Source organism: Lutra lutra, chromosome 11 (genome assembly GCF_902655055.1).
Source record: "Lutra lutra chromosome 11, mLutLut1.2, whole genome shotgun sequence".
Lineage (NCBI taxonomy): Eukaryota > Metazoa > Chordata > Mammalia > Carnivora > Mustelidae > Lutra > Lutra lutra.
Genome location: NC_062288.1, coordinates 98103515 through 98118472, shown reverse-complemented (window position 1 = coordinate 98118472; position 14958 = coordinate 98103515). Strand labels below are relative to the sequence as shown.

Below are 14958 nucleotides of genomic sequence, written 5' to 3'. Positions count from 1 at the left end.
ATTTTCCTCATCTGTAAACTGGAGACGAAAACCTGCTGTACCTCGAGCATGTGGTGCTTGTAAGTGCTCAGGTGGTGTCTGGGATGAGGACGACTCTATCCCAAGTATCGCTTCTTTGCACAGCATCTCCCAGGCAAAGCTCATTCTCCCTTCTCTGAGTCACTCCTTTTCTTTAAGAAATGTTGGCATTATCTTTTTTATAATTCACTTATTTATTCCTACAAAATAGCCACTGTCGACAGCCAGGACAGGCTTGCGGCCTGTGTGGCTGCGGGTGACACCGCCCACACCCCAGGATTCACCTGCTGCTTGAATGTGCAACCCACCCTGGCCCCAGCCTCATCAGCCCCCGCCCAAGCTTCTGTCCGGTCTGCTGGGCTTGGCTGTGGATATACCCGTTTCTAGCTCTAATGTCCAGCAAAGAGGATAACACGGTAAATACCTATGAAAACAAATGATTTACCAGCCCGGCCGAGTTTATCTCATAAACCCGCTCAGCTGGCTACAAGCTAATCACTTGAGGTAAGGCCTTTGCTAGTCGTTCAAATCATGGCAACCTCTCTCTTTCGTTTTTTTTTTTTTTAAAGATTTTATTTATTTATTTGACAGAGAGAGATCACAAGTAGACGGAGAGGTAGGCAGAGAGAGAGAGAGAGAGAGGGAAGCAGGCTTCTCGCTGAGCAGAGAGCCCGATGTGGGACTCGATCCCAGGACCCTGAGATCATGACCTGAGCCGAAGGCAGCGGCTTAACCCACTGAGCCACCCAGGCGCCCCTCTCTTTCGTTTTAAAAGATTACTAATGTGGGGAAAGGACACCTTGACCTACTTCATTGACAGAAACAAGCAAAGATACTGAAAATTTCTTTAATACTCCTCACGTGTTGGATTTTTGGCTAGGTAATTCACACGGCTTCTCTGTGAAGAAGATCTTCTTATCCACATTTTAGAGATGAGAAAACAGATCACAGAGCAAGCGAATAGTAGAGCTAATGTCTGAACCTAGGCCTGACTTACTAACCTCACACGACGGGGTTTATACTTTTTTTTGACAGGGAGATGCCTCCTCCGTCAAAGTATCTGAGCAGAACAATCACCCAGGAGCAGAGGGAGCAAATCCTTCCCACTCTTGCTTCCCAGTGCTTTAAAGCATCCGAAGCCTCCCCCCGTGCTCTTTTGCACCATCAGTCAGCTCGAAGGAGCCACAGCCCCGCTGCGTCGGTTTGCAGGGGGAGGACAGGCAAGACACCAGGACAAATGGCCCTACTTAGCCTCCTGTGACGCAAGAAGGGTTGAATAATTTAAGTTCTCCACTTCGCCAGCTTCTACTGTATAGTCCTCAGTCTTCCCAGCTTCAGACAAAAGCTGGTAGGATGTCATTAAAAGCAACAATATTAAGTGCCTAACTCTCATCCTTACCTTTGGGAAAGAAAACAGTTTGAGATAATGGATGAAAATTATAAAATCTATGTTAATGTTATTCTTATTTTTAAGTACTTCTATTTCTCTAAAACCTGAAAACCCAAAAGTGAGGCTGTGCTTCTGTCTTCTCTAACATACCAAGTATCACATTTCACTGGAACAGGAGTGTAACCAGCCCTCATTGGCCGGTGTTGTTGTCGTTATACCACAATTGCCCTTCAAACAACTGATGAGACACATTGAGACAAAGCAAGCAATTTTAGGTTATGTTTCTCACACGTGAGATGGTTTCCTATCATCTTATACAAAGCTGTAACTTTTATTCTTGTCCCTAGTTAAAACAGGACGATGTGAACGACTGGTTACCTTAGAATGATGGTTAATTCTACTCTCTGCAAACAAAGGGGGTGGGGACGACGTCTCTCTTGGCTAAATGCTGAATTGAACCTCAATGTTATGCCAGCCACGGTTTTGGACAAGTTCTCTGGGGTAGATTTTGAGAGTGATGGCATCGAGGTGGCAACATAGGTCATTCCCAACTTCGGTTCACAAGAAACCAACAGTTACCCACAGATGAGACACCAATGTAAAAATCCGAGAACATGGAGTGAGCCTAAAGCGCAAAGACCAAGACGGGCTGCACCCGAAGGGCAAGAAGAGTGGCCCTGCCAACCATGCCGCTCCTTGCCCAGGCCGGCGGAGCCCTGCTCCAAGAGGACCCCTAGTTTCTCCAGCAGGGAAGTGGGTCCCTTCTCAGGAGACCCAAACTCAGGTCTTTTTTTTTTTAAAGATTTTTATTTATTTGACATATCACAAGTAGGCAGAGAGGCAGGCAGAGAGAGAGGAGGAGGAGGAGGCAGGCTCCCCGCTGAGCAGAGAGCCGGATGTGAGGCTCGATCCCAGGACCCTGGGATCATGACCTGAGCCGAAGGCAGAGGCTTTAACCACTGAGCCACCCAGGCGCCCCCAAACTCAGGTCTTACCTCAAGAGGGAATTGTTGGTGCAGCCTGAGCATTGGGGATGGGATTGTGGGGGAAAAGGGGAACCGTTTACAGCAGCCACCTTTGGGTCCTGGAAGACCGAGTCTCCCCTCCTAGCAGCATTCGAGTAGAAACCTCAGCCAGTGGTTTTGCTTATCTGCAGAGTCAAGATTGTGGCCCAGTCTGACCAGGAACTTGGTGGGGCACCGATCGGCCTGATACGGGACCACAGACCATGAGCCATACCAGCCTTGGAACCGGTTCAGGCGCTCTGCTTGGTCAGGACAGCTAATTCATAGGGCTTCCTGCTGCTCAGTGTAGCTCCCAGTGCAGGAAGCCTGGCCTGAGCCGCTGGAAAACTATTTAGCCCAGCAGCACTCAAGCTGCCGATACGCAGAACCAGAAAGGTAACCCCACTGGCCAGGGAGCTTGGTGCAGAGTTCTGCCTGATTGGATCTCCAAACAAGAGACTTGCAGGCCCTGGGACCTATTCTATGGCCCCAACCAACTAGGGAAACTAATCTATAGTCTTACCGGTCTCCCTTCCGACCAGAAAATCCAGCCATAGCTCCCAGGAATCTGCACAGCCCATCCTGTAATCCCAGTTAAGCAGCACTTGCGGGGAGAGCCTAGCCAGCAGCCCTTCCCACCTACAGAGCCAAGACCATGGCCTGTTCGGCCAACCTTGGGACATCTATAGCAACCACCCTAGGCAGGAAAACTAATTTGTAGCCCTGACCACTGCTGAATACAGCCTTCTGCCCGCCCACCCAGGGCACCTAACCAAAGCACAGGGGAAGCCCGGTCGTCCATCCTGCAGCCCTGCTCCCAGTGGCACGTGAGCCAAGCACATAGCCAGTGGCTCTCACCATCTGCAGAGCTGGCAACCCCATCTGGCCAGAGATGGTACACAGCCCTGCCTGATTTGAGTCCCCGAAAAACAAGCCATTTTGGCGTTAGCCCCTGTTCTGCTCCCCTGCCCAACCAGGGAAGCTGATTTCATAACCATGCCTATTCCTGAGAATAGCAGTTAGTAGTCCTAGTCTAGGAAGCCTGACCAACAGATCCACACAACTGTGGCACCCAACCTCCAGTCACACAGGCAGGGAACACAGCCAGCACACAGAATGTTTTTCAGGATCCTATGTTAGGCCACAAAACAAGTCTTAGCAAATTCAAGAAAAATGAAATCATACCAGTTTTCCTCTCTGTCCACAGTGGTATGAAACTAAAGATCACTAGCAGGAGGAAAACTGGAAAATTCATGAACACATGGAACTTAAATATTCTCCTGAACAACCAATGGGTCGAAGAGGAATTTAAAAAGTATCTTGAAACCCAATATACCAAACCTTACAGGATACAACAAAAGCAGTTCTAGAGGGAAGTTCATAGCTATCATGCAAACATTAAGAAAATAGAAAGATTTGGGGGCTCCTGGGTGGCTCAGATGCTTAAGCATCTGCCTTTGGCTTAGGTCATGATCTCCAGGTCCTGGGATCCAGCCCCGCATCAGGCTCCCAACTCAGTGGGGAGTCTGCTTCTCCCTCTCCCTGTGCTCTGTCTCTCTCAAATGAATATATCTTTTAAAAAAAAATTTAAAAATTATAAAAAGGAAAATAGATTTCAAATAACCAGCTTTACACCTTTGGGACTTGAAAAGGAAGAAGAAACTAAGCTCAAAGTTTGCAGAGGAAGGAAAGATTGGAATGGAAACAAAGATTAGAAAATGAAATACAGAAAAGGAAAACAAGTTTTTTAAAAACTAAGAGTTGTTTCTATGAAAAGATAAAATTGACATCTTCATGTAGACTAACAAACGTGAGAGGACTCAAATCAACAAAATTTATAAACAAAAAAGATTCCAACTAAACCACCAAAATACAAAAGATTATGTGAAACTACTATGAAAACTACACCAACACTCTAGACAACTGCAAAGACATGGAAAAATTCATAGAAACATACACCCTACCAAGACTGAGTTAGGAAAAAATATAAAATCTGAACAGATGAAGCTCGAATCAGTAATGAAGTATCTCCCAATGAATAAAAGCCCAGGACCAGGTGGCTTCACTGGTGCATTTTACCAAACATTTAAAGAATTAGTGCCAATCCCTTTCAAACTTGAGGTGGTAGAAACACTCCCAGTTCCTTTTATAGGCCAACATTATCCTGATAGAAAAGCCAGATAAGGACACTACAAGAAAACTACCGGCCAATAACCCTGACACGTACAGATGCAAAAATTTTCAACGAAATTACTAGCAAATTGAACTCAACAGCACATTAGAAGGATTATTCACCATAATCAATGGTATTTATCTCTGGGATCCAAGGATGGTTCAGCATAACACAAGTCAATAAACATGATACATCACACTAATAGAAAAATAATGATCATTTTGACAGGTGCAGAAAAAGCATTTGACAAAATTCAACATCCATTCATGATAAAAACTCTTAACAAATGTGTAGAAAGAACATGCCTCCATATAGTAAAGGCAATATATGGCAAACCCACACCTAAAATCATACTTAATGGTGAAAGTTTGAAAGCCTTTCCTGTAAGGTCAGGAAGAAGACAAGGGTGCCAGCTTTTACTACTCATATTCAACACAGTACTGGAAATCATAGCCAGAGTAGTTAGGCAAAATAAAAGGCATCAGAATTAGAAAAGAAGAAATAAAACTATTTGCAGATGATATAATTTTATATACAGAAAATCCTAACAACTGTACCAAAACAAACAGATCAACAACTCAGCAAAGGTACAGATTACAAAATTAACATACAAAAATCAATGGTGTTTCTATATACCAACAATGAGTTATCTGAAAAAGATGGAAATGATCCCACTTATAATAGCATCAAAAGCAATAAAATACTTAGTAAAGAGGTCAAAGATCTCTACACTGAAAACTATAAGACATTAATGAAAGAAATCAAGTAAGACACAAATGGAAAGATATTCCACGTTCATGGATTGGAAGAATATTGTTAAAATGTCCATACTTTCCAAAACCATCTATACATTTACTACAATCCCTATCAAGGTTCCAGTGGCATATTTTACAAAAGTTTAAAAAAAAATCCTAAAATTTGTATGGAACCACAGAACACCCTGAATAGCTAAATAATCTTGAGGAAAAAACAAAGTTGGAGGCATCACAATTCCTGACTTCAAACTATATAATAATGCTGTAGTAATCAAAACAGTATGTTACTGGCATAAAAAAATATACACATGAACCAATGGAACATAATCCAGAGTTCAGAATTAACCCCCCACCTATACAATCAATTAATACTTGCTAAGGGAGGGCACCTGGGTGGCTCAGTTGATTGAGCAACTGCCTTTGGCTCAGGTCATGATTCCAGACTTCCAGGATCAAGTCCCGCATCGGGCTCCCAGCTGCTTGGGGAGTCTGCTTCTCCCTCTGACCTTCTCCTCTCTCATGCTCTCTCTCACTCATTCTCTCTCAGATAAATAAATAAAATCTTTAAAAAAAAAAAATACTTGCTAAGGGATCCCAGAACACTCAATTGAGAAAAGACTCTCTTTAATAAGTGATACTGAGAAAATGGGGTTTTCACATGTGAGAGAATGAAACTAGACTCCTCTATCTTGAACCACTCACAAAAATTAACTCAAATAGAATAAAGACTTAAACATGAAACCTGAAGACATGAAAATCCCAGAAAAAAAACCTAGGGGAAAAGTTGTCTTGACACAGGTCTTGGCAATGATGTTTTGATAAGACAGCTAAAGCACCAGCAACAAATTAAAAAATAAATAAGTGTGACTCTGTCAAACAAAAACTTCCACACAACAAAAGAAGCAATCAACAAAATAAAAAGACAACCTACATGTGAAAAGGAGAAAAAAATATTTGCAAGCTGTATATCTGATAAGGAGTTAATACCTAAAATATATAAAGAACTCCTAAAATTCATTAGCAAAAAGAGAAAAAAAGCAAATAATTCAGTTGAAAAATGGCCAAAGTACCTGAACAGACGTTTTTCTGAAGAAGATATTCAAATGACCAACAGGTGCCTGAAAAGGCACTCAGCATCACTCATCGCTAGAGAAATGCAACTCAAAACCACAACGAGCTGTCGCCTTACACCTCGTAGAATGGCTGCCCTCAAAAAGACAAAGACAACCATGCTGGCATGGTCTTAGAGAAAAGAGAAGCTGGGTATGCTGCTGATGGGAATGTAAGTTGGTATAGACACTTTGGAAAAGACTATGGAGATTCCCCCCAAAATTAAAACTAGAACTACCCTACGATCCAGCAGTTCCACTTCTGGGACCATCTGAAGGAAATGAGGACACATGTTGCCGAGATGTTGTGCACCATGTTCTCTAGCAGCATTATTCACAAGAGCCAAGAAAGGGAAACAACCTCGTGTCTATCAGTAGATGAATGGATAAAGAAGTGTGTACACACGCACACACATACACACACACTGGAATATGATTCTGCCATAAAACGGGAGAAATCCTGCCATTTGCAGCAACATGATTAGACTTTCAGGGCATTATGTTACCTGCAGTGAGTCAGACAGAGAAAGACAAATACTGTGTGATCTCACTGATATGTGGAATCTAAAAGTACCAGCCTCACAGAAAACCTGATGCTTTGTTGCCAGGGGCACAGTGGTGGGGGGAAGTAAAGGAAGGGGGACACAGACTTCTGGTTCTAAGATCGGGGAGTACTGCGCATATAATGTACACGATCAGTGTAGCCAGCAATGCCGTATGGAATTTTTGAAGGTTGGCAAGAGTAGATTCTAAAAGTTCTCATCACAAGGGAAAAAAGTTGTAATACACGTTAACTAAATTTATGTGATAATCGTTTGCTAGTACATAGATATGTCAAGTCATTATGCTGTGTGCATCAATATATCGCATTAGAACTGGAAGAAAATAATTTGTTTTCCCATCTGTGTGAAGTTGTCTCTCTGCCAGTCTTGTCATTTTACTTTACGATTGACCCTCCCAACATTTGGGGTAGAGAGAGTTCAATCATAATTCCAACTATTTTCCTCAAAAAAAAAAAAAAAAAAGTGTTTTTCTTATATGAGGACTTTACTGTTTGCTTGAAAAGCATGATTCTTTGACTGAAAGGAATATACTCCAAGATAATTACAGTGAGACAGTAAGTTAAAATTCATGATTTTGTATTTTAGCTTATTCATCTTAGTTTTCTATCATTTTATTGTAATATCCATAAAGTTGGGAGATTCGCAAGTGTATTTAATTGTAACCCTCCTTTAATTCTGGTTGTACTGCTACACACTGAATGCGTCCCCTAAAAGTCTTATGTGGCAGCCATAAGCCCCAGGGCGGTGGTGTCTGGAGGTTGGGCCTTTGGGCGGTGACTAGAGTTGAATCAGGTGGTGAGGAGGGACTCTCATGATGAGAGTAAAACTGTGTTTATTCTTTCCCCACTAAGTATTGTCAGGGAAACGCAGAGAGAGAGAAACTTAGATATATATCTGTCTCCTTAGGGTCTAGTCCCAATAATCCAAAATTGATAGTCTGCATACAGAAAAGCAGAAAGGAATTTATATGCAACTACAAACTAGAGAAATAATTTTGTGCTCTTGTCCTTTGAGCCTATGTAAAGCCAGGATTTTAATCAGTTTGCAGAATCTTAAAATGCGTTGTGTCAAACTCAGGTGGTTGTGCGTATATGTCCTGTTCTCCACTGGGAAGTTGGCAGGCCCACTAGAGCATCCAGAATTGTCTTTATGAATAAATGGTTTGCAGCACTCAAACTGTCGCCAGGAGAGCCAAGGCCTCTTTCTCCAACAGATCCCAGATAGACTTTGTCATGAATCCACGACCGCCACCCTAACCCACTATCCACGTAATCGTGTCTAGTTTTGTAAATCTGTGTGCCTATTCGTATAATTTGGAAACTTCATCTCAAAGAAGTTCCAAATTATTGAAGAGCCAAGAGCTTCTGACACTGAATTATGTATCAGGTGCACTCCATATTCTTGTGTGGTTTTACCTTATAACTTGGTGTTTGCATTAGTAAAGGCGCTGACAACTCTGAAAAATAAGTAGAGTTTTAATAAGTAAACTGTGTTAACTGGTAATTACTAATTACCATTGTCCTGTAATGCTATCTCTGAATTTTTAAATTGCTTTTTCAAGATTTCCTCGGAAAGATAACAAGCTCCCCCTAGTGGGAAGTGAGCATTATAAGGAGTTATTCCCCCAAAGCAGTGTAACTTCAGAGTTACATTTTGTAACGGAAAAGGGCTCCTTTTATTTTTCTCTTTGAATTTTAACCAAGAGAATAATATTGGTTATCATGGAATATGTATAGGACAGTCCTGAGTTTGCCAGCAATGTTGAGGAACTGCTCCTATGTAATAAAGAAAGTGAAGTTACCTCAGCTTAATGCCTCAATGCCTCGGCATTCGCTCCAGCTAACTCGTTAGACTTTCTACCTACATGGAATTAGAATTTACTTACCAATTACATATATATCACTTAGCACCTAACCTTTTACTTTGATATTTGATAATTAAGTAGTTAGAAGATTATCTCTCATCTCTTGGCCTCATTTTTATAGCTGGGCTTATGGCTTCCTCAAGATTTCACAGTTGGAAGTTGGCTTCGACCTTTGAGTTCCTATTAATTTTACAGAAAGCAAGCCTTGCTCATTTTTGCTTTTCTTAATTTATGAGAAAAATATAACCAAAATCCCATGCTTTTGTGGAAGTAATTAGCTTTCCGCCCCATATCATTCAGACTTGAAGCTAAAACTGCATCTTCATAGAATTTAATAACTTATGTAAAATGTTAATTCTCAATCATCAAGAAAAGTTATAACTGCACCCAGGCAAGGAAGTAAGTAGCACATTACAAAATGGGTTTTGATTTTACAATTGGTAATGAAACAAAAATTTAAAAATTTAATGAAATTTTGTCCGAGAATGGCATATATCCCAGAATAGTTAACAGCCAATAACTAACTCCCGGAAGAGCAGTTATGGCAAATTATGGAAACTTTCAGTTTTGAAATCCTACAAGCTATGTTTCCACGTGTCCCACATCTTACATAGCTTATGTCAAAGCACAGGCTTCCCTGCTTTTTGGTAACCGTTGACAAAGTTCTTCCACGCTGGAGAAAGGTTGTCTCTCACTAAACATTTTGTTTTATCGTTTTCTTATAGCGAACGACATGCTTGGCTTTGGAACACTGGTCAGTACTTCCAACACCTATGATGGGTCTGGTGTCGTGACCGTAGAAACGGACCACCCGCTCCTCTGGACCATGGCCATCAAAAACTAACCCAGCAAGTGGCATCCATGGCCGGGCCTCGGATTTACCTCATTTGCTGCTGACTTACAGCTCCACAAGAAGAGTTCCCCTTGGTTTACAGAAATTTAAACCTCTCCATGGGATGTCCCCTAGTTTTAAAGATGTTAATATTTCGGGAACCCCAGGTAACATAAGTGACAGATCTCAACTGTACAGTGAGGGAGAAAAATTATTTGTGAAGAAAGTACATAAGCTCCATTCCATTCACTTGGAAAACCAAAGCGGGTCATTCCCCTACAAAATTCAGTACCGACTGTTAGCATTCCATTTCTCCTAGGGAATTGTTTTTAATTTTGAAGCGAGACTGTTCTCTGTTGAGGGTCTCTGGTGTCCAACACATCAGCTGCCTTCCTGCCCCGAAGGCCCTGTCTGGTGTTTAGGAGCGCTGGAGTCCTCTGTAACATGGGGAAAGTTCCTTTGGGATTGGGCTGTTAGGACGGCGCCATTTCGCCCTGGCCTTATTACGGTCTTTGGCATTATCTTTTAAAATAAATCAAGAGTCACTGACCTAATTATTAAATTTGAAAACCGGCAGTTGCGACAGCTGTAGGTGCGGAGACAAACGGCATGAAGGGTACATGACCGTTCATAAAGGGCTCCCGACACTTCACCCCCTCAGCTCTGAGGTGAGAGCAGTAGGCTCCGGTGGAGCGGCAGGTGCACACTGCCCTGGGCCGAGTCACAGCCGAGGCGGGAGATGCACAGCCGAGGCGGGCGATGCGGTGCAGAGGAAACTCGTGCGTGAGAACGGAATGGTTTCCGACCTACCGAGACGGAAAAAGCAGAGGTCCACAAACCAGGGGATGCAGAGGGCGGGGAAAGGCGCGACGCCACGTGTAAGAACCTGGGTCTGAAGGCCCGAGCTCCGACCCCGCGAGCTCCGACCCCGCGCGGCCGCGCACCCTGGGAGGGGAGGGCGGGTGGTGCCCGAGCTCCGACCCCGCGCGCAGCTTCTCGCGCTGCCACCTGCCAGGGACCGGGCGGAGCAGGCTCAGCGTCACCGGCGCGGCCGTTCAGACCACCTGGGACACCGAGGCGCCCTCGCTTGACGTTTAACGAGCCCCTCGTCTCCCCTCTCACCTCTTGCGTCGATTTCCCAACCCAACGGGGCCGTAGAGCCGCGGCGCGAGAACCCGCCCGCCGCGTTTTGCGGACGCGCATCCCCCGTCTGCTCTCCGGACCCAGCTCTGTCCACCCGGTGCTGCGACGAAGCAGGAGGCAGATCCTCCGCGCGGTCGTGACCGGGTCCCTCGAGAGGGCGGTTGTAACGACGACGCCAGCGCAGGAGACGGGAATCCGATGCCAAATAAAAATAGTTACCAACCCGCGTGCGTGTCTGTGTCCGTTTTTAAGAAAACAGCCCGTTTTCTCAACTGTATTTCATGGTCACCAGTCTCTCATCATCAAAAGGAAAACGACGGCCCGAAGCGTGGCCACCAGCGACGGCCCCGGGCTCCCCGATCGCGGTCCCCCGGCTGCCAGCGCAGGGCGGGCGCGCGCTCCCACGGGCGGTGCTTCGGCCCCACTGCAGCCCCCGCGCATGTTCACCGGACGCACGGCCCACCTCCCCGGTCACCGCGGGCACAAGGGCAAAGAAGCCAGGGCCAAGGTCACTCGAGGTCCTTTAACTAAGAACCTCCAGGGGAGAAACTTAGTACCCGAGCAACACCTGCACCAGAAGCAGCTGGAAAGGAGCAGAGGGGTGGTGGGTACTTTTCCTTTCACTCGAAAGCCGAGGCGCAGCCATTACATCTTCATCACCAGAACGTATTCTCAGCACATGAAAGAAATGACTATTGTTTTAAAAATTTACCACAAAATAATGCATGTCCTATTTCTCCTGAAAATCTTACCACTGTTACTAAGTGGATACTTAGCAAAAAGAATAGTCTCTGAAACGCAGTCAGCGCAAGGGGGCAAGCCCCGCGACAGCCCACGCTCACCGACTCCGTATCACGCCGGAGCCACAGGCTCTGTTCCAGGGAAGGGCGCCTCGCCCCCCTTGTGTCCGGCTACTGAACAATGGGGTGTCTGACCCCATTCCATTCCTTAAAGCTACCGAAGTGCTATTTTCTTTTGTGCTTGCTCACCACATCATCTAAACACGTACCTGTTATGTTTTTTCTAACAGCAGGAGTCTGTAGAAGGTGAGATCTCAGGGCCCCAGGCAGCCCCCTTCCCACCCTCCTGCTCATTTTGGATCCTGACCTCCAGCTCATAGCCGTGAAGGACACAGGAGCTGGGCCTGCTGGCCAAGTGACCTGTGTTCCTTGGACCCTTTGACTTCAATCTGTTTTTTCTTTAGGTGGGTCGGACATATGGCTTTTATAAATCTAGTGATGGTGACCCCAAAAAGAACATCTGGTCACCTACGTCGCTGGCCACTGAAAGCACGCTCTGCTCACTTTCCTCCATGGGCGGCTGGGAGATGACAACGGCCACAGCTCCCGGAACGCTGGTGGGAGTCACAAGGGACTCTGAGATAGAAGCTGTGTGTGGTCCAAGGAATTTGAAAGGGGCTGCTCTCCCAGATGGAAGATGGCCAGGGCAGTACGTCTCTATTCCTGAATTTTTACTAAGCAGACAGAGCGAGGTTCCCTTGGGATGGGAGCTGGTGCCATGCCGGTAGTCACAGGGGACTCTCAGAGGGGGAGGTGGCCGGGACCGCATGCACATTCAGGAAGCTAAGTGCTCACCACTTGTGTATGCTTCCATAGGTGCGGAATGCGTTTTAAACAGACCTTGCTTACTACCCTTGCTCAAATTCACACCCTCCAGAGTTTTATCTGAACAGTCAAAATAAAGCAGCACGTGGATTGGATGTTATTGAGACAGAGGATATAGGCCAAGTCAGTAAGCAGTAGGAAACTCTATTTCCTAGGGTGCCATGGTTATAAAAAGGGTGTGGTTTGAATGGTGACTTTCCAACTATACTGATCACAACCCACTAGAAATACATTCCGTCATATGACCCAGACACACACAAACGTGCACACACGAGTGTGTGCACAGGGGCGCCTGGGTGGCCCAGTGGGTTAAGCCTCTGCCTTCAGCTCAGGCCATGATCTCAGGTCCTGGGATTGAGCCCCACATCGGGCTCTCTGCTCGGTGGGCAGCCTGCTTCCCGGTGGGCACCCGGGAAGAAGGGCTTCCTCTTCTCGGTGGGCACCCCCCCCAACCGCCTGCCTCTCTGCCTACTTGTGATGTCTCTGTCAAATAAATAAATAAAATCTTAAAAAAAAAAAAGAGTGTGTACACACACAATATGCTTTAGTAATTTTATTCTAAACAGAAATGGAAAACATCCAGAAATCTATTCTATAAAAACACACACCCAGGGTGGAGTGGAATGCATAAAGGACCTTCTAAAAACTGTGTATGTAAATACAAGATTGTGCATCGAGCCTACTCTTCCTAAGACAACAGGAGTCTAACTCACCACTTTATCTTCCCCCCTGTAACAACAGGCTTCATTCTTACCTGCGTGCTAAGAGGAACCACCTACCAATGACAACAGCCCAAATGTGATACTATTTGGGAAGGAGAACATCAATTTAACTTCATTAGAAGTGGGGAGGAAAGCTAGATTATTTAAGTTGTGTCTAAAACATTCTTCTCAGAATAAAATAAATGATCCTTCCACCTAGAAAGAAATGAAAATCAAAGCCACAAGGTCAAGCCATTCCCAGGGAGTCAGTGTATCGGGAATGGAAAATCCCTCGCACTTACAGTACACGTCCCTTCCTTGCCCACGGCAGATTTCACTTATCAATCATAGTTTTCTTTTTTGATGAGCCCCCTTCTGAGCCTCATCTTAGAACAGTTCTCCTGGCAGGCACGATCAATTACTCTCCATTGGCTTGGCGCCCCTGGAGGCTCAGAGCTAACGTGTGATCTTCCCACTACACAGACTGGTGATGCTTACGACCCAAGAAAGAGGTCATGGCAACATCATTTTCTTCACAGGTTATGAAGGACCTGTTCACCGTGTACTTAATTCTACCCCTGAAAACAACTTTGTATGCAGCAAAATAAAAAGAAATATTAATGCCACCCCTGCCAGTGACTTGAAAAACCATAAACAAGACCCTAAAATCACTCAGAGTTAAGAAGTAAGAAATTTCTCATAATAGACCTATAGATCCCCGAGAACCAAGAAATCTAAGCCACACGATACTGTGTTAGTCCAAAGGTGGGAAAAGGTTTTTAACTAACAGTAAAAGGCATTGATAAAAGATTACAGACCATACCTTAAATATTGCTTTTAAAAATACCTTCAAATCCTAAAGACTAGTGAGTATTTCATGGCGGGGTAGATTTTGAACAACAAACATGGGAAATTAGGGATATAAAATTCTGCTGAACTGAACAGAGCCCATCTGAGAGGCATAATGAAGTTTGTGCTTAGCTGCTTACCACAGTGAGTCCCCTGCTAGACTACAGACCCCCTGGGAGCATGAACTTCGTGATTCACTGTATCTGCTCCGTCCTTGGTCTCTGTGTCGGGTCCGGTCTGCAGCAGGTGTTCAGGAAATCAGTGTGTGGTGGCACTGGTGCACCAAGGCGCCTCCCACCTATACCCAGGCCCCAGGAACAGTGCGTGGCTTCCCAAGTCCCTGGGAACTGCTATTCTTTTCCTTCCTATCCTGAATTATCTAAGATTTAAGTAGATCTGCTCAAGTTTCACTGAAAGAGCTTCCTCAATCTGAAAGATAAAATCCCCAATTCTAGATTGGACAGACCGGGTTATATATACCTGCCCACCCACATATCTGAAAAAGGAAACAATGTTCAAAACACCAAGGCCTGGTTTAAAGACCTCATCCAGAGCAAAGCCCAGCTAGCAACAAACTCAGAAGGCCAGGGAGTTTTAAATTGCTTGAAATAGGGAAGGAAAAATGAAAGCCATGAGGCAAGAAAGGACAGAAGTTTGGGAAATCAGTATGGACTAAAAGAATCAAGGTCAAAATAAATGAAAAGAGCATGTGTGATTGACCTAAATTGCCAGGAAAAAAAAAAGGGGGGAAGAATATGAGATTAACAAGTTTTTCAGAGTTAGAAATCTTGTGGCTGGACCTATTTTCAGCTTTGGAGGTTCAAGGAACAACCCTGGCTGTCCGAAAGTTGAAGTAGACTGCAGACAAGAATTTATGTTATATTGAAATACTTGGAGACCATGACATTCAATTCCGATATTCTCTTTGTGTT

At 44.7% G+C, this 14958-nt stretch overlaps 1 protein-coding gene across 2 annotated transcripts in view; it reads left to right on the top strand.

Annotated features, from left to right (window-relative positions):
• The window catches only part of TPK1 (thiamin pyrophosphokinase 1), a 346085-nt gene extending 335008 nt beyond the window's left edge, over nucleotides 1-11077 (top strand). For both annotated transcript variants that reach the window (XM_047694694.1, XM_047694695.1), the window contains one exon: nucleotides 9602-11077. In XM_047694694.1, the coding sequence (XP_047550650.1) occupies nucleotides 9602-9720 (119 nt within the window). In that variant the 3' untranslated portion in view covers nucleotides 9721-11077. The remainder of the gene's footprint in view (nucleotides 1-9601) is intronic.
• The last annotated feature ends 3881 nt before the right edge of the window (nucleotides 11078-14958 follow it).